Source organism: Garra rufa, chromosome 19 (assembly GCF_049309525.1).
Source record: "Garra rufa chromosome 19, GarRuf1.0, whole genome shotgun sequence".
In the NCBI taxonomy this organism is placed as follows: domain Eukaryota; kingdom Metazoa; phylum Chordata; class Actinopteri; order Cypriniformes; family Cyprinidae; genus Garra; species Garra rufa.
Window position 1 is genome coordinate 42,282,075 of NC_133379.1, and position 27,828 is coordinate 42,309,902.

The window sequence follows — 27,828 nt, forward strand, 5'->3', positions numbered from 1 at the left end:
GAAAGTTTTTATTACTAATTAGTTACTGTAATTTAATTACTTTTCCCTTGAAAAAGTAAAGTAAGGGATTACTCTTATTTTTTCTGTAATGTAATTACAGTTACTTCTTATGTAACTGAACTTAATACTGTGTATAAACTGTAGAACATCTATATTCAATACAATAGTGGATTAACATCATAATTTATAGTCTAACCTTAAAATGCATGCTTTTTATGTACCCTTCTCACTTTAAGTACTTTGGTGAGTTAATAAGAATATTGGTAACACTTTAGTGTCCAATTCTCACTATTAACAAGTTGGTTAAACTTATTAGCATGAATATTACTGAAATTCTTATTACTTAAAAAGCACACATTAATGTCTTTTTCTGCAAAACCTTATTCTAAATTCTTAATCCTACTCAATTCTTCAACTTAACTATTTAAGTATTAATAAGCAGTAGTTCGGAGTATACTGAGAAAAAAGTAAATTAATAGTTAGTACATAGTAAGAATTGAAGCCTAATCTAAAGTGTGACCAGAATATTTATGTAGTTATTTATTATTTATTTTAAAGAATTAAAGGAACCGTTTCATGTCTATCCTTGTATTGTGTCATTAACTTGTTGAGGTTGATATCGGATTTAGAAAGTAATTAGTAATACATAATTAAATAACTTACCCAACACTGCATACTGAATAAGAGGTTTGTTACATAAGTGTAATACTATGATTAAACATGATTAAAAATAACATTTACATGTGTTGTTCTTAATTAAGATGTGTTCGAATGCATTACTAAGCTAACAAAATTACGTTCTAAGAACATTCTGCTAAGGTTTCCATCAAGAAAACGTTTTCTTAATGTTTTCTAAACGTCTAAATAAATAGAATGTTAGCAATAACCAAGTAAAACATTATAAAAACGTTTTTTTCTTGTTTATCCAAAAACAGCGCGAAAACTTAAGCGATAATGATGTTATGCGGCCGTTATTACACACGTGTGTCAGCCAATGGCGCCATTTAGTGGCGGGAAACGACATCGACTGAGAAAAACACTGACTAACGGACAAAGCCGACTCACGGCATTCATTATTCATGAGTGTAACGGTAACGTGACCAAAGTAAATCCATTGAACAGACATTTATAGCTGCAGGCTTCATCAATTATTGATAAGAGACATGATCGATGCTCTTACAAATAAATCAGCTTGTCTGTGTGTGTTTCCAATGTTTTAGTATAAAAACGACACTGATGTCTTAGACAACAGTCCAACTTGACAGACAAACATCTGAGGGGAAGCGGCTGCAAATGAGTAACTTCCTGTGAATGTGCATGTGTACAACTGAGCCACGACGACCACCGTGCGTCGCCTGCGTCCCCGGTTGCGTCATCACGCAGAGAGCGTGTCCCACGTGCAGATGTTTACGTCCTCCTCTCTGTGACGTCAGCGCCCAGTCGTCGTCGGATGAGAAACATTCGCGATGTTGAAGATGCGGATTAGCGCACAAAAGGCCTCGCAGGTAACGCGACGCGCGCAGGTGTAAACGCGCAGCAATGCGAGCAACGGCGGGATACAAAAACAGACGGGAAATCGGTGTTACTGACGGGGGCTGCGCGCGGCCGAGTGTTTTCATCCGCGTCCGTTAGTCTGGCCTTTCTTCTGCTGAATAGACCGGATTCCGTTTGAACTCGCTGCGCGTTCGCGTTTCTTTATCCCGCGAGAGACGGGGCATGTCATTCGCGATGGAGGACGCGCTCGAGTCCGGATGGGTGTCGGTGAGACCCAATGTTTTCGAGGAGAAAGAGAAGCACAAGTTCGTCTTCATCGTTGCCTGGAACGAGATCGAAGGAAAGTTCGCCGTCACGTGCCACGACCGAACCGTCCAGAAACGGACCGCCGTGCGGGACTCGCTGATCGAGGGCGAGCAAACGGCCAAAGATGGGCCTCCTCCTGCTCCGCCGACGACGAGGAGCCCGAGCCGAGAGCGAGCCACAAAGAGCGCTGAGCTGGAGGTGCTGGAGCCCGCTGATGACGCGCCTCCGGAGGTCCAGGAGGATCCGGAGCTGGGCGCGCGCGAGGACTTCAGCTGGGCCGGACTCTTCTCCTTCCAGGACATGCGCGCCGCTCACCTGCAGCTGTGCGCCGTCAACTCGGACCTGGAGCCGTGTCTGCCCGCCTTCCCCGAGGAGCAGACGGCCGTGTGGTCGGTTCTGTTCGGGGCGCCCGAGTTGAGCGCGCGCGACACCGACGCGCTCTGCTTCCAGGTGCAGGTGTACCTGGGGCACGCGCTCGACACCTGCGGGTGGAAGATCCTGTCTCAGGTGCTGTTCCCGGATAGCGACGATTCCGAGGAGTACTACGAGAGTCTGAGCGAACTGCGGCAGAAGGGCTACGAGGACGCGCTCCAGAGAGCCAAGAGACACCTGCAGCAGGTGAGAGGCGCGCACACTTCGCCACGGTTTACAACCGCTTCACACCTTCACAGTATCCACTAAAACTCACAACACCGCAAAATATGCTCTCTCTAGAAAGTTGTAGAAAGTACAAATACAGCATAATGTACAGTGCGCTTGCTAACAAAAATATGTTCTAAGAACGTTTTACAAACGTTCCTGTATAAAGTTATTTCTGAATGTTTCATAACTTTCAGAGAACTCTACAAGAACGTTAGAGAAAGTTCAGTGGGTTTATACTTGTTTATATCATCACAAAATGATCACACAGCTCAGTATATAAAACTATAGTGTACACAATCTTACATTTTTTAAATGTTTGGTTATATGAACGATAAATGAAAGTTGCATTTGATTACTTTGCGAATATTATAATCTTCTGCAGTTAATATTACCCTTTTAAAGTTAAGTTAAACAAACCAGTACGTTTCAGAAAAAACGTTACATAAACTAGGTATGGATAATGTTTTTGTTGTGCTAACATTCTGATAATTATCTATTAGTGTTACTGGAAGAAGGTTTGTTCATAACTGTACTTTAGCTGGAGATACAGCAAATCTCAGTTGCTTGATTGTTTATATCCTCACAAAACGTAAGTATATTATCATCCAGCTCTTAACTGATAAATGCGGATGTAAGGCATAAAGATATTAAGATATTACGATATTGTAAACAATAACATCATGGCTTTCTGCAAAGCTGCTGTGAAAGCGATATATACAAATACATTTGATTTGACTAACCACAAACACACAATACTGACTGTGTTTGTTCACAACACTAGAGCTGCTGTTTGAGTTCAAACTTCTTTTCAGTTGTTTTTGCCGAAGTGTGTTTGTGTTTACAGTAAATGACCTGCTGTGATGCATCTGTGACATTCATATGAGCATGAAAGTATGAAAACAACAACTGCTGCATCACACACACACACACACACACACACACACACACACACACACACACACACACACACACACAATTGGTTCACATCACTCTGACACTTCATACACACGTGTCATAACAGCTGAAGATCATGTTTGTGTAATACACAGTATATATTGCAGTAATGGAAAGCCTGTTATGTATGTTTTTAATATATCTTGCCTATTTTTAAGTGAAATCTCTATAAATCTTCTCAAATCCGCACTGAAAAACAATTGGTGTAGGGTCAAAACGGTTTGGACTGAGAAATTGCTAGTCATTTTCACAAACAATTACAAAAATGTAGAGTTCAACATGTAACCTTAAAATAGAAACACTGAAATTAAGTCTTCTTGTAACTTTCTTTCACAAACAACTGCAAAAAACATGTAAATCCACTGATCAAAAAGTGTGGGAACTCATAACACATTACACACACACGCATGAGTTTACAGAAACACTCCTGTCATCTGAGAATCATCTGAGACTGAAGGCGTTTGTTCTCGTTGATTGACGTGTGAGAGTCACTAACACAGATATGAATAACCCTGATCATTGATTGATTAGAGTGATGTTGGTGGAGCATCCACACTTACAGTAGAGCTGACCCTAGTGCGGTTAGACCTGATGATCAACACACGGCTCACTGAACCCCTAAACCACCATCTGTCAGAGCGAAACCTGACCCAGAGTCAGCACAATGAGTCTGAGCAGATTAGACACACACACACACACACACACACACACACACACACACACACACACCTATACATGACTGTCATCAGACACAAACATCACAGCGAGTGTCATTTACTATTGAGATGCACAAACATTGCGTGAACATGAGTGAAGTGTTCATTTGGAGTGATTTGCTTGAGGTATTACACGATTAATCAGAGTAAACACGAAATTAAGATTCAGCTTTTGTGGCGATCATTAAATCACAAAGGCTGTGGTTGAGTTCAGTAATGTGTTTCAGAGTGAAGCGCAGCTCTGTGTTCATTTACACACCAGCAGCAGCAGCTCATGATGTCTCAGTAAATGATGCACTGCTCTCTAGTTTGAGTCATGCATTTGGAAACAAAACATGAGTTAAGTAGCTTCATAAAGGTCTAATAACAAGCACTTATCAACAAAAGAGAAGCTTTAATTGTGGCCACAATTTCCTACAAGCAAGGACATTTTAAGCACATGATTTTGGCCAAATGGCACCTTCCTGATTAGTGTTCCTCAGTGGATCAGGAGTGTGTTTGATTAGTTTGTGCTTCTGTTACCATGGCGACACACACACGCGGTCGCTCACCTGCGCTAGTGATGCGTTCGCACGCTGCTGCTGCGAGTGACAGCTCTGCACTGAACACACCTGTCGCTAACACACACCCATTAAACACTCAGCGCATTTACATTGAGTAACTGAGGCTGATGTGAGAGTTGGTCACTAGCAGACAACAGACCATAATCACTGCTCAGTTAAACACAGCTGACTTTACACTGCTGATGTCATCACACACACACACACACACACACACACACACACACACACACACACACACACACACACACACACACACACACACACACACACACACACACACACACATGCTAACAGCTGACAATGAGTTACTGTCCTGAGGTTTGACTGTGATGAGCTCAGGTTTAAGGCAGTCACCAGCTGAACAGCTGCTTAGTAGCAATTAAACATGTTATCTAAGACACTCATTATAGGGACCTTATGAAATATGTTTTCATTTTTTCCCCAAATATTTTTTCTCCAATTTTAATTTTTCTACATTCTATTTTAATAGTTAAATTACATTCTCGTAATCAAAAAGCATGTCAAATTAACTGAAATCATGTTACAATTTTTTTTAATAGTTAAATCATATTTTTGTAATAAAAAAAAACAACAAATCAACTGAAATCATACAATTTATTTAGTAATTAAAAGACATTTTAGTAATCAAAAAGTACGTCAAATTAACTGAAATTATTATGTTTCACAAAAATGACTTTTTTGTTGTTCCCCAGACTGCGTGTTTTGTATTTCCCAAGCTGAGCGTTTGTTTCTCCATCTCAGTGCTGCAGTTTATCTGAGTGTCTACTAATGTTGAACTCCATGTGTTTGAAATCAATGAGTCAGCAGGACGTCTGACTGTAAACAAGAGTCACACAGCGACACGCACACAAACCTGTTGGACTTTTGTTATTCCGTGGAACACAAAAGAAGATATTGTGAGAAATGTTTTTTGTCTGTGTGATGAAAGCCAAAGGAGTTCAAGGCTGTTGTTTCTCAAAGTTCATTTGTGTTCCACAGAAGAAAACCCTGCTGATTTTTGAGTGAATTATTCCCTTAGAGCACTGCTAAAAATATCAGAACTGAAAACAAGTGCCGGTGTGTGTGAGTGTGTGTGTGTGTGTGTGTGTGTGTGTGTGTGTGTGTGTGTGTGTGTGTGTGTGTGTGTGTGTGTGTGTGTGTAATTAAAGGTGTGTGTGTGTGTGTGTGTGTGTGTGTGTGAGTGTGTGTGTGTGTGTGTGTGTGTGTGTGTGTGTGTGTGTGTGTGTGTGCGCTGTATGTGACAGTATGGAGAGCTCTCATTGGTCAGTGAATGTGTCTGCTTCAGCTCAGACGGCTGTTATCTAGCGTGTGTTTGTCAAAGGCTCTGCAGGTCAAAGGTCAGCGGTGACTGGAGTGGTTTCCTGATGGGTGGTGCGGGTTAAACACTGCCGTATGTGTTTATTGAGCGTGTGTGTTGTGGCGCGAGGGGCAAACGACAGACACAGTGGGTGTGGCGTCAGGCCTCGGAGAGGCTTTTATTAAACAGAAAATAAGGGAAAGTGAGTCCATAAAGTAAAATAGTGTCCAAAATAAAAGGGGAATCTGGTGTCCTCGGGTGCTGGGGCAGCGTGACGGGAAGGTAGTGTTCAGAGGGGAAGGGTCCAGGAGAGGGGCGGAGTCCGGCCGGCCGCACGCGCTCCCTTCGCTGTACCGGGGTGCTAGGGGCGGCGGCATCTCTAGCGGCTTCGTCCCTCTTGAGCTGTCCGGAGCTTCCAGCGGGGAATACGGCCCGGCATCCTGGCCCGCGGCCGTCTCGGGTGCGAACCTCAACCGGACGGCGGGTCCGGCGACTCTTCCTCCTGGCGGTGCGGGATTCCCTCTTCACCCCTTCCTGGACCCGCGAGGACACCAGCGTGCATGCACGGGGGGGGAAAAGAGACCGGTCTCTCGAGGAGAGGCGCGCTCGGTATTTAAACAGCGGCGGTGATGAGGCTTCATTCACATCAGGTGTCCCCATCACACGCCGCCAGCCCGAGCCAATTACACGCCCCTCCTCTCCCCTACACACCCACTCCCGTCGGGAGCCTGGAGAAGGGCGGCGAATACGGGACGGGGTGGTGATGAAAATTAGGGGGGCGGGCAGACGCCTCGCCACATTCCCCCCCCCAAGCGACATCCCCGTCCTAAGGTCGCCGCCCACGCAGGAGTGCTACCTTCCTCATCCAGGCTCCAGCGGTCGGAGTGGGCGGGGATTCCTCTCCAAGGCAACTCCCTCTCGCCGCGCACCGGAACAGGGACAGAAAAACCGGTATTAGTCGACAGCCTCAACCAACCGCAGGATAAGTGACTAAAAGAAACCTCACTTACCCCTTTTGCGGTTGGGAGGCCGTCTCCGTCGTTCTCCGTCCCCGTCCGGGTCTTCACGAGCTTTGGCGAGCGAGAGGGGATGACGTCATCAGGTGTTGCCCACTGCGCTGTCTAAGCCCCGCCTTGCCCGCATTCTCCACCACTGTGGCGCGAGGGGCAAACGACAGACACAGTGGGTGTGGCGTCAGGCCTCGGAGAGGCTTTTATTAAACAGAAAATAAGGGAAAGTGAGTCCATAAAGTAAAATAGTGTCCAAAATAAAAGGGGAATCTGGTGTCCTCGGGTGCTGGGGCAGCGTGACGGGAAGGTAGTGTTCAGAGGGGAAGGGTCCAGGAGAGGGGCGGAGTCCGGCCGGCCGCACGCGCTCCCTTCGCTGTACCGGGGTGCTAGGGGCGGCGGCATCTCTAGCGGCTTCGTCCCTCTTGAGCTGTCCGGAGCTTCCAGCGGGGAATACGGCCCGGCATCCTGGCCCGCGGCCGTCTCGGGTGCGAACCTCAACCGGACGGCGGGTCCGGCGACTCTTCCTCCTGGCGGTGCGGGATTCCCTCTTCACCCCTTCCTGGACCCGCGAGGACACCAGCGTGCATGCACGGGGGGGGAAAAGAGACCGGTCTCTCGAGGAGAGGCGCGCTCGGTATTTAAACAGCGGCGGTGATGAGGCTTCATTCACATCAGGTGTCCCCATCACACGCCGCCAGCCCGAGCCAATTACACGCCCCTCCTCTCCCCTACACACCCACTCCCGTCGGGAGCCTGGAGAAGGGCGGCGAATACGGGACGGGGTGGTGATGAAAATTAGGGGGGCGGGCAGACGCCTCGCCACAGTGTGTTATTGTGGGATGTTGTTTGTTCACACTTCATCATGCATATTCATGTGCAAAGGTGTTATAAATATTGGAGGCATGAGCCATTACATACACAAACACACACTCACCGCCTGATGAAGGTGTAGAAACGATTCCCATGGAAGAGTCACATGACATCACCGCTTTCAGCCACTCAGGACATTTTCCACAGTGACTGGCGTATCCTGTGCCAAAAACAGAAGAGAGGAAACAGGATGTGATGTCACAGATGGAGGGGTTTTCCAGCACGAACACAGTGAGAAATCAACACTAGAACTTATAGTACTTATTTGTTAAAACTTTAATCAAATCTGCATTAAATTGATCAGAAGTGACTGTAAACACATTTATAATGTTACAAAAGATCATCCAATCAGAGCAGGGGATTTTACTTCATTCTAGCATCATCTACAGTACTCTTCAAACACTTGAGGTCTGTAAATGTAACTATGCTTTTAAATATTTTTTTATGTTTTATTCACTAAAGACACACTGAATTGATTAAAAGTGACAGTAAAGACATTTATAATGTTCCAAAAGATTTCTATTTCAAATAAATGCTGTTCTTTTGAACTTATTTGAAATAAAATGCATCATGGTTTCCACAACAATGATGTGCAGCACAACTGTTTTCAACATTGATCATAATCTGAAATGTTTGTTGAGCAGCAAATCAGCATATTAGAATGATTTCTGAAGCATCATGTGACACTGAAGACTGCAGTAATGATGCTGAAAATGTAGCTTTACATCACAGGAATACATAGAAAACATTTGTTTTAATTGTATTTTTTAGGGATGCAGCAAATGTTCTGCAACTAAGCTTTTTTTTTTGCTATTTTAGGCTGAGTAATTTCAGTTGCCGAACATTCAATGCATCCCTAAAAAATACAATTAAAACAAATGATTTCTATGTATTTATGTGATCTGAATAAGCGGAAAGGCTGAATAAACGATAGCGAACAATGATGTGACGTGATCAAATAGAGGCGTGCACTAATGATCAAACATGTGGTCAGTGTGGAAGCATTTAAAACTGTCAGAGAAAGACACACAAATCATTCCAAGCAGCGACAGCGAGAGACTGTTTAGAAGCGCATCGCATGTCTTCATGAAGAGAGAAAGGTTACTGTATGATGACTGAAATCATCCATTAGTCAATCAACTCCAGAACGTTCTGTTGTCTAATACACCAGACACCAATTGTGTTTATTCTGACAGCTGCTCCTTAGCCAGGGTTCAAAGACCAAAGATGACAATCATTCACAAATCTGCTGCTGCCAGCAAAAACTAGGACTGAGCTCTTCTTGCGGGTTTACCACTAAATAAGAGTTAGCATTCAGAAATGTTAGTATTGGCATTTTACTGTTGTTCTGTCAAATAAAATAAGACTAAAATAATGCTAACAATTAGGGCTGCACGATTAATCGTTTTTAAACCGAAATCGCGATTTGAAAGGGTGCGATTTTCAAATCGCAAGAGCTGCGATTATTTCGATTTATTATCAAATGTGGTAACAAGCATATAAGTCGTTTTTGACAGGTCACTTCAAGTGCATATTACGTCTTCATGCTTATATTACGTTTGATGCAGAGTTTAACCAATAGGGGGCATTTTAACACTGCATGTAGAGACATGCACGGGACGTATTTTTCAGTCCCGCCTCCGCAGAAATATGTTTATCTCGGTCAGTTCCCGCCTCGACATTCATGTTTTGTCCCGCTCCTGCCCGCATAAAAGTAACCTATATAGTTTTTTTCAGTACATCAATTGGATTTACATGAAACAGTTTTGTAACATCTCGTAAGTTTCACAAAACCCCAGCATAAACTACCCCGATAAAATATTTGTTCTATAGGCTAAGCATCAACATTCACAAACCACTGTTATTCTTAACAGAATTAAGAGCAATCATGAGCTACTGTGTGTATCCATAGCAGAATGCAAGCAAACAAAGCTAAAGTTGACATCTCAGTTCATTTGCGATCTCATAAAGCTCTAACACAATGAATATTATGCACGATGAATCTTTCACAATGTCTACACTTCGTGTGTTTTAATTCGCGAGCACGCAATATTCAGCACTGTGCAAGAATGTTTGAGCAGTGAGTGGATTCTAACTTAAACACCTGACTGCCTATCCGTGTGCTTACTGATAATAGCTGTAAGTTGTATACTAGTTTTTCTTGCTGCTTTTGTGCAATAGATGAATAACAATAATTTGCTTTTTAGATATTTCTATTTTGCGGGGATCCCGCGAATCATTTTATTTTCCCGCGTCCCGAACAGCCGCACTCGCCCATCAAGTTTTGTCCCGCGCCGCAGTCGGTTGCCTCGGGTCCCGCTATATACTCCCGTAGGAGTGCAGGTCTCTACTGCATGTAGGCTACTGAGCAAATAACGTTAACGCCATTTGGAAAAGATGAGCGGGAGCAGCGGCTCAACTTCCCAACAAAGTGTCTCTTAATGTAGGTTATCATCAGTGTTTTACTGATGTAAAATTGTTTACAGTGTGTTTGGATTCCTAAAAGTTTAAGATTTTAATAATATTTTATTATATAATTTTAATTGTTAATTTAATTTTATTTTATTTAAGATACTGTAGTTATTTTCTTAATTTGTCATGATAACTGACAACTTTATTTAAAAAAAGGCAACAATGTTTAAGAGGTTTTAAATAAACAGTAGAACAGTGTAGCATACTTTGTGATTATGCTTGGTCTTTCTTTGGTTCTGTTAAAACCACCATATCAAACCTGTAGCTCTTTTATGAAATAGTAGTAAATCGCATTTTAAATCGCAAATCGCAATTTTGATCAGAAAAATCGCAATTAGATTTTTTCTCCAAATCGTGCAGCCCTACTAACAATAATTCCAACAGCTCTATTAATACATTTATTCTAACATTCTCCTTTGCTCAGCGAGGCTGCATTTATTTTTACATTAAAAACACATGCCTGATTCAAGAAGGGGGTCTTAAAAATGGCCAAAGAATATGATTTTACTAATTTATTAATTTTAAGTTAAATTGCGCTTTGTTGGTAGGCTATAATGTCTACTAGAATGTTAAAAAAAATCTTTCAAAAGCAGGACAAAACTGTAAAAAGCAAATAATGGTTATTTAATTTATGCAATGGTGAAAAAAATTGGCAAAATACATGGGGAAAACATGAAAACCGTGTTCGGTAATCTGCCTTCAGCCCAGTGTCTAATTTTGTTCGGCTTCTGTCAATAAATTTTTCAATAAATTTCGGTGCATCCCTAATATTTTTGAACAAATAAATGCAGACTTGATGAGCCTTCTTTCAATATAAAAAAATCTCACTGACCTCAAACTTTTGCATGGGGTAACTTCATTAGAGGTTCACCAAAACACAATGATCTCAAACTCTCATTCACAGCACTGAGCGTGTGACGTGGGTCATGTGACCAGATGTAAATAGTATTTACACCAACAATAGCTGTGAAAGCATCAGCAGGTGTGCATTCAAATCAGAGGCGGTCCGTTACAGCAGGTGTGTCTGTACCTGAACAACAGGAGCTCGTCTACACACACACACACACACACACACACACACACACACACACACACACACACACACACGGTCTCCAAGGTGACCGGTTGTCAGGGTAAACAGAGGCTCAGTGTTGCTGATGAATGGAGCAGTGTTTGGGCTGCTGCAGTTACACACACACACACACACACACACACACACACTAACACACACACATTAACATACACACACACACACACATACACACAGACAGTCATTCAACTCCAAACAGAGCTCAACATTCACTATGAGCACAAACACAACAGACTCATTTACTGACTGAATAAACGTCAGCGTCCAGACACCAGAGAGTGTGTGAAAGAGAGGATGAGTGTGATTTACATACACACACGTGATGAAGATCTGAACACACTGTTCACAGCATCACCATGACACTGATGTGACGTGCGACTGCAGTAGTTTTCTCTTTCTCGCGCTTTATCAAATCAAAGCTGTCAAGAACAGGATCTGATATTTTTTACTTCTAAGATTTTTTTTATGTATTATTTTTATTTACACAACAGTTCTTGGTCTCATTAATCTAATATTTGTTCCAGAGAAGATAGTTTTGGCAAAATCTCATCATGCTTATCTAAATTCAGTGTTATATATCAGAGCGCTGCCTTTGTACTTTTGACCAAATTGCCTTGCAACTTTTATGATGGCTGTTGTTGTTATTCAATAAATAATATTTATATAAATAATAGTATTTAATAATAGTGTTTAGTATTGAGAAATAGTGCGTGTTTGTGATGGTGATTTTAGTTACATTGTTTCACCATTAGATGGCATCAAGAGACACTGTTAAAAGTTAATGTTTACACTGTAAACGGAAGTTATTTTTAGTTTCGACAACAACTTGAACAAATGCACTGAGCAGCAAAATCATTCTTAAAGCGGTGCTATTATGCTTTTTCACTTTTTGAACTTTAGCCAGTGTGTGGTGTGTACGTTTGGGCATAAAACACATCTACAAAGTTACAAATCTCAAAGTCCACTCCAAAGGGAGATATTTAGTTTTTAAAAAGTCCCTTTTCAAGAACTACAACGAACGGCTCATTTGGACTACAGCGTTTGTTTTCCGCATGCAATGATGTCACAACGCGGTATCATGCCTACAGAAATTCGATTCGTTAGCGGGTTGGGGATTCGCCTAACTTTAGCATGTATTATGGACGGCCGCTTCTGGGATGCTTCAGCGAGCCGCAGGTCGTCTCAGCTTTAACTAAAGAGTCTGCGAACTGCTCCGGAATCCATGCTGGAGCGGCACCATTGGCGTGTGGTATAGAGGTTTCAAACACACGCAGATCCGCGGCTGATGTAAACACCAACATTGACTAGTGATCATCCGTGCACGCGTTGAAGCCGCGCCGTGTGTGGTAAGACATTTATTCATCGTACAGTGTAGATAGCTTCACTAGCCTTATGGTTTCGGGCATGTAAATAATAAATACATTAGCACAATAATGATAATATCATGTATCGGCGATCTCGCAGACTGACGATAGGACCAACAATACTGTAGCGTTTTATTAACTCACCTTTCATGCATCCTAGGTGTATATGACTTCCTTCTTTCAGACGAATGCAATTAGAGTTACATTAAAAATAATCCTAGCTCTCCCAAGCTTTAGAACTGAACGGTATAGACGAGTGTTTCTCTCCATCAGTCCAAAACAAGTCGATCCATAATAAAAAAAAGTGCCTCACATAGCTCCGGGGCGGTCGGTAAAAGCCTCCTTTAGTGATCCGATGTGTTTTTGTAAGAAAAATATCCATATTTAAAACGTAAGAATCACTTTAATCTAGTTTGCTGCTTTGGGAAGGGGCGTGGCAGGGCGGAACGCGGTCTACGCTGTTAGCCAATCACAACGCAGTAGGACTTCTGACCAATCACAACACATTTGTTTTTGTGGAAGGTGGAACCCGGAACTAATCGAGCCGTTTGTGCCAGCCTGGGGAGAAAGCTATTGTAATAATGTAAATTATGTGAAAAATAATGCGTTTTTCAACCCACCAAGCATGACAGCATGCTCAAGTACACCCCAAAAACAAAATAAAGACTTTGTAAAAGAGCATAATAGGACCCCTTTAAGAGATGAAAGGGTATTAACATTACGACAAAGATAACGCTTTCCTCAGCAGATATTCAAACTAATGTTTATTGTGAATACGAGACCGATCTGAAGAATGAATGCTGTATCAGATGCAGGTAATCACACTCGATCAGTCCATCTCTCTCTCGTAATACTCTACTACACATACAGTAACACAATAAGCTTTCAATTAAGCTACTCAACGTTCGTTCACTACTAGTTCTAAAATGATGTTTTGGAATTAGTAACAGAGGCTTATGCTCAGCTGTTCAACTGTAAACTTTAGGTTAGAATTCTTGGCAGAAGGAAGTAGTTCTGCACAAAAGAGGGCTTTTAAAGACAACCTGTTGTTAATTTGTTTATTTACACACTCGTGCCGTCAAACTGTTGCATAAACAATATCACACTCGTAGCTGTGAGATATGGCTGTATATCAGCACGCTGTGATTACCTATGGTACTAATAATTATGTCTGTCTCAATTTCTACATTTATTTAATGGAAAGATACAAGGAGCTACTGAAGCTTCTGTTAAGTTTATCAGCGCATCTCATCACGTTTGTGGAGACAGTTGATTAATGTTGTGTTCTCGGATGAGCATTAAAGCGACTCAAACTCACAGCAGACGCAGATGGAGTTTGTGTGGATCATTTACTGTGAAATCGAGACGATTGAACGATGCCACATTTCACTCTCAAACATATTATTTTATTCAATCACAGCCGTGTGGTCATCGCATGAGCCGTATCACGATTCTGCTCATGGTCATGTGACGCTTGTATGATTGTTATAGTCATGTGACGCGTGTGTTGTTGTGTGCAGCTGCTGGAGAAGCAGCGCGGTGTGGAGCGTATGGTGGAGCTGCTGCAGCTGTATGCGGAGCAGGACGAGGCGTATGGAGATCTGGTGGAGGCCACGACTGAGCTCTACCATTACCTGCTGCAGCCCTTCAGAGACATGCGAGAGTTAGCCATGCTGCGCAGACAGCAGATCAAGGTACGCACACGTCACCTGCTCACCACACACACACACACACACACACACACACACACACACACACAACCTCCTGCTTTCATAGCAACCACCACTTCCCATGAGCCCCCACTATAATCACATTAAGAGTAGAGATAGAATCATGTCTGTGTGTGTGTGACTTCAAACCAGTGTCATGACTCAGCACTTCATTGAGAGACCAGTTGAGTTTACAAACACTCACAACACCTGTATGCAAATGACCCTCTGACTCTGTTTCTACAGTTTACCTGACAAACTGACAGTTCCGGTTTCTCTCTGTGTGTGAAACACTATAAAACCCCTCATCATTCACAGAAAAACACATGCAAATACTGCATGCACACATTTGCATGTGTTTTCTGTGAATTAAGGGTTTTTATGGTGAACACACAATCATACAGATGGGTCAAAGATGTTAAGTTAAAGATGTTAAATTTACTAAAGTGATTTTATGTCTATAGAAAGCACATTAAATGTAAGTAAAGTGTCTACTTTTAAGGTTTTACGTTTTAAGAGAATAAAATGTCAACATATGGTTGAAATAATGTTCCATTGTCATTCAGTGTAACACAATATTTATGTAAAAACAACATACTTATTCTGACTTGTACATATGCTCCCTCATTCGTTTATATATTTGAATATTACATTTTATTGTGTTTTAAATGAGTAAAACAATTCTTACCGACAAATGGGCTAAACCTAGGATAGTGGCGAATTTTACAAATGTAAACTTACAATTAATTAGTATTTGGGGTGAAAGTAGTTTGTCTTTTTATTATGTCATAAATTGATTTTTGTTGTAAACATGCCTGGCAAGATTGACACTGAATGACATTTTACTGGGTGTCTTTAGAGGGAAAATAAATATTTTTTTGCTCAGAAAAACAAAAATGCAATTAAATTAAAGAGAAAATGTTTAAATATTTTTTTTAGAAAAACAACTATTTAAAGTAGTATTACATTTATTGTTTTTATGCTTAAAGCCTTTTTTGTCTTTGACCCACATATAAATGCATATCCACACACACAGAGACAGAGAGCAGTGTGTCCGATGAACATATGGGCAGCGAGCGCCGCATGAATGAATGCATGAGGAGATGAATGAGTGACTGAGGCATTATGGGACGCCCAGATCGAGTGTCATGTGATCAGAGAGGTGCAGTGTGGGTATCGCATTTCCATACATGAATTAGTCATGTGACGAGACGCACGAGAGTCCAGACGTGCTGCTGACGCTCAGAAGAGTCTCTAGATCAGCGGCTCTCGAGCACGAGCCAATCCAATCACTGAAAACAAGACAAACCAGCAGAGTTTAGATTCACTCATTTTAGAATCAAACAAGTCAATATTTTACTTCATCAAGGATGCATTAAATTAAGGCCTGGTTTCACAGACAGGGCTTAGACTAAGCCAGGATTAGGCCATAGTTCAATTAAGACATTTAATAAGTACTTTTTATAAACATGCCTTAGAAAAATAATATCACTGGTGTGCATCTTGAGGCAAATCAAAGGCACTGACTTATTTTGAGAACAGTAAGTGCAAGTTTTTTCGGTTGAAACAGCAAAGATTTAGTCTAGGATTAGGCTTAAGCCTTGTCTGCGAAACCGGGGGTAAGACAGTTAAGATAAAAGAAATATTCTGTTACAAATGAATGCTGTTCTTTTGAACTTTCTATTCATCTGTGAATCCTGAAAATTATAATGCATGACGGTTTTCACCAAAATATTGTGCAGCACAACTGTTTTCAACACTGATGATAATCAGAAATGTTTGTTGAGCAGCAAATCAGCATATTAGAATGATTTCTGAAAGATCATGTGACTCTAAAGACTGGAGTCATGATGCATTTTTAAATTGTAATAATACTGTTTTTGCTGTACAATAAAATGCAGCCTCAGTGAGCAGAAGAGACATCTTTCAAAAACAAAACAAACCCATTCTGCCCTCCAAAGGCAAAGCGCAGTAACTACGCCAACACTGAAACTGAGAAAAATGCCTTTAAATTTTTTTACATCAGCTAGTCAAACATGTTGAAACTCTCCTTTCTCTGAAACGGGACACAATTGAACCAGGAGACTTTGCCACAAGACAAAACTGATGTCACAAAGTCCATTTTAAGCCTTAACTCAATTTTGACCAAATGTGTAGTTACTGCGCTTTACCTTTGGAGGGCAGCTTAATTATTCTGAATGAAGTAGACTTTATAATGAATATACAATTTTCTAGTTCTGCCAAGCTCTAAAATATTTTAGGAGTAGAAATGAGTAAATCAAGGATGACTAGAAATGTCATGAAAATGATCTGGTTTTCATCAGATGTTGTTTTGATTCAGTGAGTTGTTCACTGCTGTGCTGAACTAAAGATCCAGAAGAGTCAGATTTGTGAATGAATCTTCAGAACGCTTCATTGAAAACATCTGGATTGCTCATGAATCAGCAGTAGTTACTCCTCTTATGAGCTCTCAACGTGAGCTGCTGCAAACGATCTTCAGTGAACAATGATTTCTCACAAAGCATCATACGATCTCAGAAGATCTGGAGAATAAAGCATGGTGTCTGAAGCTGTACTGCAAGTGAGAGCAGCGAACAACTCCTCGTGTGATTCAGACACGACAGACACAGGTTTATAAAAACATGAGGGTGGGGAAATGATGACAGAATGATCATTTATAAGTGAACCATCACTTTAAATGCTTCACTTTATGAGCAGTTTATTTTCTGAACATCATTTGACATCATCAGATCATGTTCACGTGCGGCGGCAGGATATTTACAGCATGACGTGATTCAGACCAATCTCACAGGGCTGTGTGTGTGTGTGTGTGTGTGTGTGTGTGTGTGTGTGTGTGTGTTTGTACTGTACGCCACAGCAGCATCTGCTTCACATTATAGTTTCTGCACAGTTGATACTGTAAGTGTGTGTCTGAACATTCTGTTCCAGCAAGCTTTGCTAACACACACACACACACACACACACACACACACACACACACACACACACACACACACACACACACACACACACACACACTAAACATGCTAGACTCACTGTACAGTGTGTGTATCACTTGTTGTGTCTGTTGTTCAGTTCAGTCACAGAGTTTCTATTGTGAAAAACACAACAATAAACACACAACATGATCACTGTAGTCTGATTCATCAACAAATGACTCTTATGAGCCGATTCTTTCTAAGGAATCATTCAGAAAGACTCACAAATCAGTCTCAGACTCGGTTATTGGTCTGATTCATTCTCATGACTCAAATGACTCACAGGAATGAGTGAATCAAATTAATTACTTGGTATTGTTTTTAACAGTAAGTCAAAAACACTTAAGTTCAGTTAGAGACTGTCAGCGCAGTAAACACTGCTTGTGTGTGTACTGCTAAAAATGCTTTTCTTATTTAGAATTTTTGTCTCGTTTCCAGCCAAAATATCTACAAATTCTTAAATCAAGAAGGATTTTCTAGATGAGTTGAAATTATTTTCTTGTTTTCAGAAGAAAAAAAAAACAAGTAAAAATTAAGTAAGTTTTTGCTTAGAACAAGCAAAATAGTCTGCCAATGGGGTAAGCAAAAAAAAAAAAAAATTATTTTGCTTGTTCTAAGCAAAAACTCACTTCATTTTGACTTGTTTTTTTCTGAAAACAAGACAATAATTTTTACTCGTCTAGAAAATCCTTCTTGATTTAAGAATGTTTAGATATTTTGGCTGGAAACAAGACAAAAATTCTAAGTAAGAAAAGCATTTTTTGCAGTGTGTGAGATGAGTGTGTGTGTCTCAGTGTGTGTGTGTGTTTATATATATATATGAGTATCTCTAAGCTGACCTGTGTGTGTTTGTGTCAGATCTCACTGGAGACGGAGCATCTAGGGCCGCGGCGTGTGGAGTCTCTGCGCAGGGAGGATGAGGACTGGCAGAGGAAGGCTCACACCGCAGTGCTGTCCATACAGGACCTGACCGTCAAATACTTCGAGACCACGGCACGCGCTCAGAAAGGTGAGACCGCCGTCCGTTTGTCCCTCAGGCCTGATCGCTGTGAACATGATGGAGTCACACTGGACAAATCAGCTGCAGGACAGGATCAGCAATATCTGACAGCAATGACTGAGTCTGTATTTACTGCCTTATATCATATATAGCCAAATTTAACAATACTGTTGTCTAGCTCTAATCTACAAAAGGCAGCTGTAAGACATAAGAATATTAACATGCTTTTATGTAAAGCTGCTTTGAAACTGTGGGTTCTGAAATAAATTTAACATTAATTTCTCAAGATGACTTCAAATAATGAAATAAACAAGGTTTTATAGGAAAAACCATGCATTAAGAGCCTGAGGGGGGAAAACATGTAGAATTTTAAGATCAGGGTAAATTTAACTTGTCTTCTGGGAAACATATAAATATCATCTGTAGCCTCTGAATGGCAGTACTAAATTAAGTACTAAAATAACTCTTAATGCATGTTTTTTCTTCTGGAGCATCAGTGAGTGTTTGATCCTTCTGTAATAGTTGCATATGAGTCCCTCAGTTGTCCTCAGTGTGAAAAGATGCATCTCAAAATCATACAGTCATTGTTGGAAAGGGTTCAAATACACAAAAATGCTGGAAAAAACAAAGAATTTGTGGGAGCTGAAGGATTTTTCTGAAGAACAGCAGACAGTTGAACTGTTCAGGACAAACAAGAGACTCATGAACAACTATCACTAAACAAAACACACAGCTGTGGATCATTCAGGTAACAACACAGTGTTAAGAATCAAGTGGATGTAAACTTTTTATAAATTCAACTATTATTTTCTCTTGTGGACTATATGTAAAACAGTACTAAATACATAATATCATGCATTTTGTATGATCCTTTGATTTTGATTAACTAATGAACATTTTTCAGATTCTGAAAGGTATATATATATATATATATATATAGGGTTTTTTGGGGGGTTGGTAGAATTAGCTATTTCTAAGGAAAAAAATCAGAGAGATCTTGAGGATATACTCTCTCGTCTCTGTCTCTGTCAGTGATGTACGAGCGCATGCGTGCCGACCAGAGGAAGTTTGGTAAAGCTGCGTGGGGAGCGGCGGTGGAGCGAATGGAGAAACTCCAGTACGCCGTCTCGAAGGAAACACTGCAGCTGATGCGTGCCAAAGAGATCTGCCTGGAACAGAGGAAACACGGACTCAGAGAGGAGGTTCGGTTCACACACACACACACATATATAACCCAACATCAGATGTGTCTCATCGCAGACCAATCGCTGTCTGTCCTCTGTCCAGATGCAGGGTCTGCAGGGCGGAGAGGACGCTATGGTGCGTCTGGATCAGCTGGAGGCCATGTATTACGAGCTTCAGCTGCAGCTCTATGAGATCCAGTTCGAGATCCTGAAGTACGAGGAGCTGCTGTTGACGGCGCAGCTGCAGAGTCTGCGCAGACAGATGAGCGGTGAGCGTCTGCACTCCTGCGACCTCGCTGACCCCCGTTCGGCCGTGGTCTGTGTGTGTGACCGCATCTGTGTATGTTTGAGCGCAGAGAGGCAGGATGAGGTGGTTTATTACGACACCTACGAGAGTCCTGACGCCATGAAGGCCACCGACGACCCCTCGACCCCTGTGACCCCAGCCAGAGACGACGTGGCCAAACTCCAGCAGAGGACCAGACAGCTGGAGGCGCGCAGAGGACGCATCACCGCCAAGAAAGCCTACCTCAAACACAAGAAGGTACCAGAGACGGAAACATCAGTGGCATCTAGTGGTCAACTCATGTATTGCCAATACCAATAGAATATTTCACCTTTTCAAAATTGTCAGCATGAGCTAATCATTTTTCTGTTTGGCTGATATTTGGCATTTTGTAATAATCATCATCTGTGTTTGGCTCATATTTTCCTCTTTTTTTTTTTAATTATCAGCATCAGCTAATTTTGGTTTGGCTTTTTTTATTATGGTCATCTGTGTTTTGCTGATGCAATTTTTTTAATTGTCAGTGTTGACTAACAATGTTTTGTACTGTTTAGCATTTTGTGATTATCATTATTGTTTTTTTCTGTTTGGCTCATATTTGGCATTTTTAATTATCATAAGCTAATATTTTTTCTGTTTGGTTGATATTTGGATATTTGGAATTTTTAAGTATCATTGTCTTTTTTTTCTGTTTGGGAGCTATTTGGCATTTTTTTAAACTGTTGTTGGATATTCTTTTTTGTTTGGTTAATATTTGGCATTTTAATTATCATCAACTAACATTTTTCCTGTTTGGCCGATATTTGGTGTTTTTAATTATCATTGGATAATTTGTATTTATTTTTTTGCCAATATTTGGCTTTTTTTAATGATCATTATTGGATATTTTTTCTGTTTGGTCGATATTTGGCATTTTTTATTATCATTGGCAAATTTTTATTCTTTTTTTTTTGCCAATATTTGGCTTTTTTTAATGATCATTATTGGATTTTTTTTCTGTTTGGTCGATATTTGGCATTTTTTATTATCATTGGCTAATTTAATTTTTTGGGGTTTTTTTGCCGATATTTAGCATTTTTAATTATCATTGGCAAATTTTTATTCTTTTTTTTTTTTTTGGCCAATATTTGGCATTTTTTTTAATGATCATTATTGGATTTTTTTTCTGTTTGGTCGATATTTGGCATTTTTTATTATCATTGGCTAATTAAATTTTTTATTTATTTTTTGCCGATATTTAGCATTTTTAATGATCATTGGCAGATTTTGATTCTTTTTTTTTGGCCAATATTTGCCATTTTTAAATAATCATTATTGGATATTTTTTTCTGTTTGGTCGATATTTGGCATTTTTTATTATCATTGGCTAATTTAATTTTTGGGGGGGTTTTTGCCGATATTTAGCATTTTTAATTTTCATTGGCAAATTTTTATTCTTTTTTTTTTTTTTTTTTGGCCAATATTTGGCATTTTTTTAATGATCATTATTGGATTTTTTTCTGTTTGGTCGATATTTGGCATTTTTTATTATCATTGGCTAATTAAATTTTTTATTTATTTTTTGCCGATATTTAGCATTTTTAATGATCATTGGCAGATTTTGATTCTTTTTTTTTGGCCAATATTTGCCATTTTTAAATAATCATTATTGGATATTTTTTTCTGTTTGGTCGATATTTGGCATTTTTTATTATCATTGGCTTATAATTTTTTCTGTTTGACTGATATTTTGCATTTTTAAATTAGCGGCATAGGCCACTCTTTTTTTTGTTTTTTTTTTGTTTTTTTATGTCTAGAAAGCAGGACTTTTATTTTAACAAGCCTGAGAACTCCAACTCCTGGGCACACAATGCTCTCATTACATGTCTTGATTCATTGCCTCTGTTTCACAGCTCTTGTGTCTGGTTTTGTCCTCAGGAAATCTGCATCATCAATCACACACAGAAGCGGCAGCAGCGGCAGGGCGGACCAGACTCTGTTTCCCAGCAAACTTTGCTGCAGGTGCGAGTCAAAAGAGCATTACATTCCTCATAATAATGAATCACATGTTAATAACACATGATGTGTGTCTGCAGGATGAAGAGGAGGAAGAGGAGCAGCGGCTGTCCAGAGTCAGTCAGGAGAGACAGAGGACGCTGGACCGACTGCGCAGCTTCAGACAGGTCTGACAAATGATTCTTTCACTGATAGATGAGGAAAAATATCAATTATTTGATCACAAACATGTGCAATGTTGCCTTGGCTACTAAATAAAATAAAATAAGTTTAAATACAAGATTGACAAAAACTAAAGTATGTAAAACAGCTGCAAGCAGTGATTACCAGGGTTCAAGCACTTTAAGGCATTTAAGCACATATGAAAAAGCAAGACTTTTTTTGCAAATCCAGGTAATTTACCAGAGAAATTATGTTTTGTAACATTTATGACTGTTCTAGTGCTAGCTGTGATCCGATCTCCATACAGCTGTGCATACTTGTTTAGAATCAGCTGTCTCATGTGCTCACCAGGCTTTAAGTTTTGAGTTTTTCTTTGGGCTTTATAGGATTTGAGGTCAATTTGGACAGGCCCCTTTTCTAAACAACCCCATTAGAGCTTCCCATTTCAACATTTTTTTTGATATTTATTGACTTAAAGAGGTTTTTTTTTTTTCAGATTAAGCCAAAAACCTAGGACTAGTCTGCAAAAGTCCGTTTTTAACATCTTCTCAATCAGTTAACAAACTATTTGATTGACAGCAGTGCAAAGTTGTCCTGTGAATGAGGATTCTGTCATATGATATGAAAATTGCACGAGGGAAAAACTGCAATGCACAATTGTTTACGCTCTTAAAAACACGGTATCGCCCTCCAGTGGCTGATTTCTCACAGACTGTTTGTCAAACAGGCCTCCGTTAACCTTGTCTAACAGGTGCTCAAACTTCATCGGGAAAGGGTGGCTAATGGCTATGTTTTGTTGAGATAGGCAAACGTCCTTAAAGACACTTGTGGTCCTTTGGACACAGACCATGCACAGCCATTTTCCTGATGATAGGACAAATGGTTGCGTAGGTATAGCCATTTTTATCTTTTTGCCCTCTTATAGCTCCTTGTTTTTTGTCCTGTGTCCCCATAGTATGGGTCAAAATTATTTCTTTTATGCCAAAAATCATTAGAATATTAAGTAAAGATCATGTTCCATGAAGACGTTTTGTACATTTCCTACCGTAAATATATCAAAACGTAATTTTTGATAGTAATACACATTGCTAAGAACTTCATTTGGACAACTTTAAAGGAGATTTTCTCAATATTTAGATTTTTTGCACCCTCTAAATTCTAAGATTCTAGATTTTCAAATAGTTGTATCTCAGCCAAATATTGTCCTATCCTGACAGACCAGACATCAATGGAAAGCTTATTTATTATAAAACAAATTACAATTACAAAAATGACCTTTATGACTGGTTTTGTGGTCCTGGGTCATATATGATCTGTCAACAGAACATCTTCAGCTCATTAACATCATTATCAGATGTAGAATGCGGTAGTTTTGTCTGGGTTAGTGCTGATTGGTCTGTTTCCGCAGCGGTATCCGGGTCAGGTGACTCTGAAGTCCACTCGTCTGCGTCTGGCGTACTCCAGGAAGAGAGCGGGTGCGAAAACAGAGCAGCCGCAGACGCAGGCGGCCAGCGTGCAGACGGACGACGCTCCGGCTCCATTGGAACATTCGCTGGGAGTTCCGGAGCTCCGCCGGCCCGAGAGCTTCCTGTCGCTGCCTCCGATGGGCGGCGCCGTGGCCGAGGTCCCGCCTCCCGACGCACCGGCGTCACTTCCTCCCGCCAGAGAGCTGCTGCTGCTGGACTCGTCCACCTCCCCCATCTCCCCTCCTCCTCCTCCTCCTCCTCCTCCTCCGCCTCCACCTCCACCACCCCCCTCTCTGGAGGAGACGCCCACGGACGCCCACAGCCCCGTACGCCAGACGGACGCGGAGTCTCCTCTCGGGCCCTTCACCGCACGCTTCTTCGACAGCAGTCAGCTGCTCAACGCCAGGAAGAAGCTGAGGAAGACCGCCTCGCTGGAGTCCAACCAGTGGAGGAGAGGTGAGACCACTGCATTACAACTAACGCAAGTTACCTCATAATATCACTTTTTCCAAGTTACTAGTAAAGTAACGCATTACTTTTTAATTGACAAGAAAATATCTGAGTTACCCCCCCCCCCCCCATGATGAATGATTGACAGCTCTCCTGTCCTCATGTTGAGAGAAATCATGAGTAAGATGTTACTTTAGTTCTAGAATAAATGTGAACATGCATTAATTCATCTCACTCACTAAAAAAACAGATTCTTCAAAATGAATAAAAACACTTAAATTCAACATAAACCTGCAGTAATTAAATGTTAAATAACACAAATATGTATTTAATCCCATTTTATTAACTGATGTCGTTGCTGCTGCCCTTCGATGATTCAATTCATCCATACTAATAAACAAAAATTACTTAAGATAATCTAATTTATTTTTTTATTGCTGAAGAGTTGACATTTGTTCTTCTGCGGTCTACTGTGCAGACGACAATTTACTTTTCTCTAAACCTAAGGCTTTTGGTGTGAAAAGGCTTTTACATTTGACAATGCGTTACTTACACACTATTGTTCTGTTTCAATACTGTGCAGTTGCTTTGACACAATCTGTGTTGTTAAAAGCGCTATATAAATAAAGGTGACTTGACTTGACAAAAATAGAACTTTTCATATTAAAAACAAACAAGCAAGCCCTGCCCAGATTTAAAAAGTAACGCAAAAGTAACGTAACGCATTACTTTCCATAAAAAGTAACTAAGTAGCGTAATTAGTTAGTTTTTAAGAGGGTAACTCAATACTGTAATGCATTACTTTTGAAAGTAACACTGGCGGAGACACGAACGACACACAGATGTTTGCTGACTAACGTCCCGTTGTGTTCTCAGCGAGCTCACCGATGGACGAGGTTCTGGCCAGTCTGAAGCGAGGGAGCTTCCACCTGCGGAAGGCAGAGCTGCGGGTTCTGGCGCCCGATCCGGACGAGGACGACGACAACATCCTGGCTCAGATCCGTAAGGGGGTGAAGCTGCGTAAGGTGCGCAGACAGGAGCGCTCCGGCAAGGGAGCCCATCTGGAGTCGACCGACCCGCTGACCCGCAGCATCCACGAGGCCCTGCGCCGCATCAAAGAGGCCTCGCCCGAATCCGAGTCGGAGGACGAGACGCCGCCCTGCACCGACTGGGAGAGCTGAAGCTCCGTCATCAGTGTGTGTGTGTTTACCTCACCGCAGATCACTCAAACACAGACCGCTCTCAGCCCTACCAGTGTTTATCCACACACTACTCATTCATCTACTTTTACTCTGTTTATGTCTGTGTGTATGATAGCAGGAGATACGAGCGCTTCGCCAGAGACCCGTCTCTCCGTTCACCTCAACCAGACGCCCCTCAAATTCATCACCGATGTTATCAGAAAACAAAACACTTTTTATCAAATAGAAATAAAATATAAATATTTTACATTAAAAAAGACTTAAACTAAAAGAAAATAAATGTTGCCTTGGCAATTAATTGAAATAAGGAAGTTTAAAGCACTATTATTAAGCGCTAAACCTGAAATAAAAATGAATTAAATAGTAATATTTTAAAAGAACACATTTTAATAAAAAAGGATAAAAGCATATTACAGAATTATTATAATTATATTTAAAAAAAGATTAATACAAATTTTTAAAATGAAAACAAACACTGAAATATTAGATAAAAGCTAATTCAAAATATTAATAAAAACTGGAGCACAAAACCAGTCCTAAGTAGCATGGGTATATTTGTAGCAAAATACATTGTATGAGTTAAAACACATTTCTTTTACGCCAAAAATCATTAGGATATTAAGATCATGTTCCATGAATTATTTTGTAATTTCCTACTGTAAATACATCAAAACTTAATTTTTGATTAGTAATATACATTGCTAAGAACTTCATTTGAACAAATGGACAGCTTATTTTTTCACCTTCAATAAAAAATTTTTTATGCCATTTATGACTGGTTTTGTGGTCCAGTGTCACATGTGTGTGTGTGTCTGTATACTATACTGCCCTCCAAAGGCAAAGCGCAGTAACTACACATTTGGTCAAAATTGAGTTAAGGCTTAAAATGGACTTTGTGACAACGGTTTTGTCTTGTGGCAAAGTCTCCTTGTTCAATTTTGTCCCGTTTCAGAGAAACGAGAGTGTCAACATGTTTGACTAGCTGATGTAAAAACTTTAAAGGCATTTTTGTCAGTTTCAATGTTCGCGTAGTTACTGCATTTTGCCTTTGGAGGGCAGTATAGTAGTCAACATTTGAAGTGGATCAAAACCTTTCATCCACTGCATTTCTTACTTAGATTTTGTGTCTTGTTTCCAGACAAAATATCTAGAAATTCTCAAAACAAGAAGGATTTTCTAGTCGAGTAATTATTATTATTTTTTTTTTCAGAAAAAACAAGTCAAAATTAGGTGAGTTTTTGCTTAAAACAAGCTAAATAATCTGCCAATGGCGTAAGAAAAAAAAATCTTATTTGAAACAAAAAACAAGGTTATTTTTCTTACCCCATTGGCAGATTAATTTGCTTGTTTCAAGCAAAAACGCACTTCATTTCTTGATTTTCACTTCCTTCTTGATTTAAGAATTTTTAGATACTTTGGCTGGAAACAAAAAATCTAAGTAAGAAAAGCATTTTTTTTGCAGTGGATCAAAGTTGTCCTAAAACCAAAACAATACCCATTCTTATCTTAGGACAACTTAGATGATTTTTTTTTTATCACTTCAAATGTTAACTACTGCACACACACACACACACACACACACGCACACAGAGAGATGATGTTCTAATTAAATTATGAACATGTTATTTCTGAATATTCAAAACATCCAGTTCTTTACAAACGTTAATGTAACATTCCATTTGATCATTTTGCAAACATTATAGAAACGTTACATTTGAATGTTCTCTGAACGTTCTGAAACAAGTAGCAACATTTAAAAGAAACGTTCAACTGAAATAAGTTCCATGAAGGACGTTTTTGAGAACATTATGGAAGAGCAGATATCTGAACAAACGTAATAACATTCATCCAAGAACATTTGCTCCCAACTTTGAGAGAAACCACAGAATGACTGTGATGTGAGAATGGAGCTCATTAGCAGAGACAATCATTTAAAACACGCTGTTAATAAACCACACCGAAGCAGATCAGAGTGGACGAGGAACATTTGAACATTTATTCTGTTCCTCGTTTGTTGGCGTCTGTGACTCTGTGGACGTCCGAACGTCCGGCACTGAAGCGTCCGACGGGCCCGCGGTCTCAGACCCGAGCGTCACGTGACCCGCGTTTACCCACGATGCCGTGCGGCGCGTCTGTAGCGATGACGGCCTCCGTCTGTGGCACCGCAGTGTAATCTGACATGTTTTCATCACGTGTACTGTATTTAGCTTTTGATATTATTTGTTTGAATCATATTCATTGTTCTGTACGTTCTATGCATTCTTCCGTCGTCGATCGAAGGCGATTCCGAAACACACTACAGTCGTGAGCGACGGCTCCACATGTGCAATATTATGTTAGAAACTGAAAACAGACCTTCTGATGTATAATAACGCGCAGATCCATCGCATGTTTGCCTACAGGACGCCCGTATTTATTAAGTTCAACTAAATATTTAAATATGTAAAGCAATATCATAAAATGTACAATGATTTTTTTCAAGTTTTGCTTTTACTCTGCTTTTCCAAACATTGTACTCCTAATAGTTATTTTGAATTTGCATTTTGCCCCTTACGTAAATAAAGTTTCGAAAGAAA

General features: G+C 40.4%; 1 protein-coding gene across 1 annotated transcript; it reads left to right on the top strand.

The window, feature by feature from the left end:
- Positions 1-151: 151 nt before the first annotated feature.
- Positions 152-27,828, top strand: jmy (junction mediating and regulatory protein, p53 cofactor). The gene is made up of 10 exons (XM_073824354.1): positions 152-2,418; positions 14,320-14,493; positions 18,366-18,516; positions 19,540-19,709; positions 19,795-19,960; positions 20,048-20,235; positions 21,895-21,978; positions 22,053-22,139; positions 23,543-24,056; positions 24,927-27,828. The coding sequence occupies exons 1-10, from the start codon at positions 1,717-1,719 to the stop codon at positions 25,229-25,231; spliced, it is 2,541 nt and encodes an 846-aa protein (XP_073680455.1). The 5' UTR covers positions 152-1,716; the 3' UTR covers positions 25,232-27,828.

Coding starts and splice junctions, on each gene's coding strand:
- jmy (XM_073824354.1), top strand. CDS start 1,717: ATGTCATTCGCGATGGAGGACGCGCTCGAGTCCGGATGGGTGTCGGTG. Junction 19,710..19,794: donor AACACGGACTCAGAGAGGAG/GTTCGGTTCACA, acceptor TCCTCTGTCCAG/ATGCAGGGTCTGCAGGGCGG. Junction 20,236..21,894: donor CCTACCTCAAACACAAGAAG/GTACCAGAGACG, acceptor TTTTGTCCTCAG/GAAATCTGCATCATCAATCA.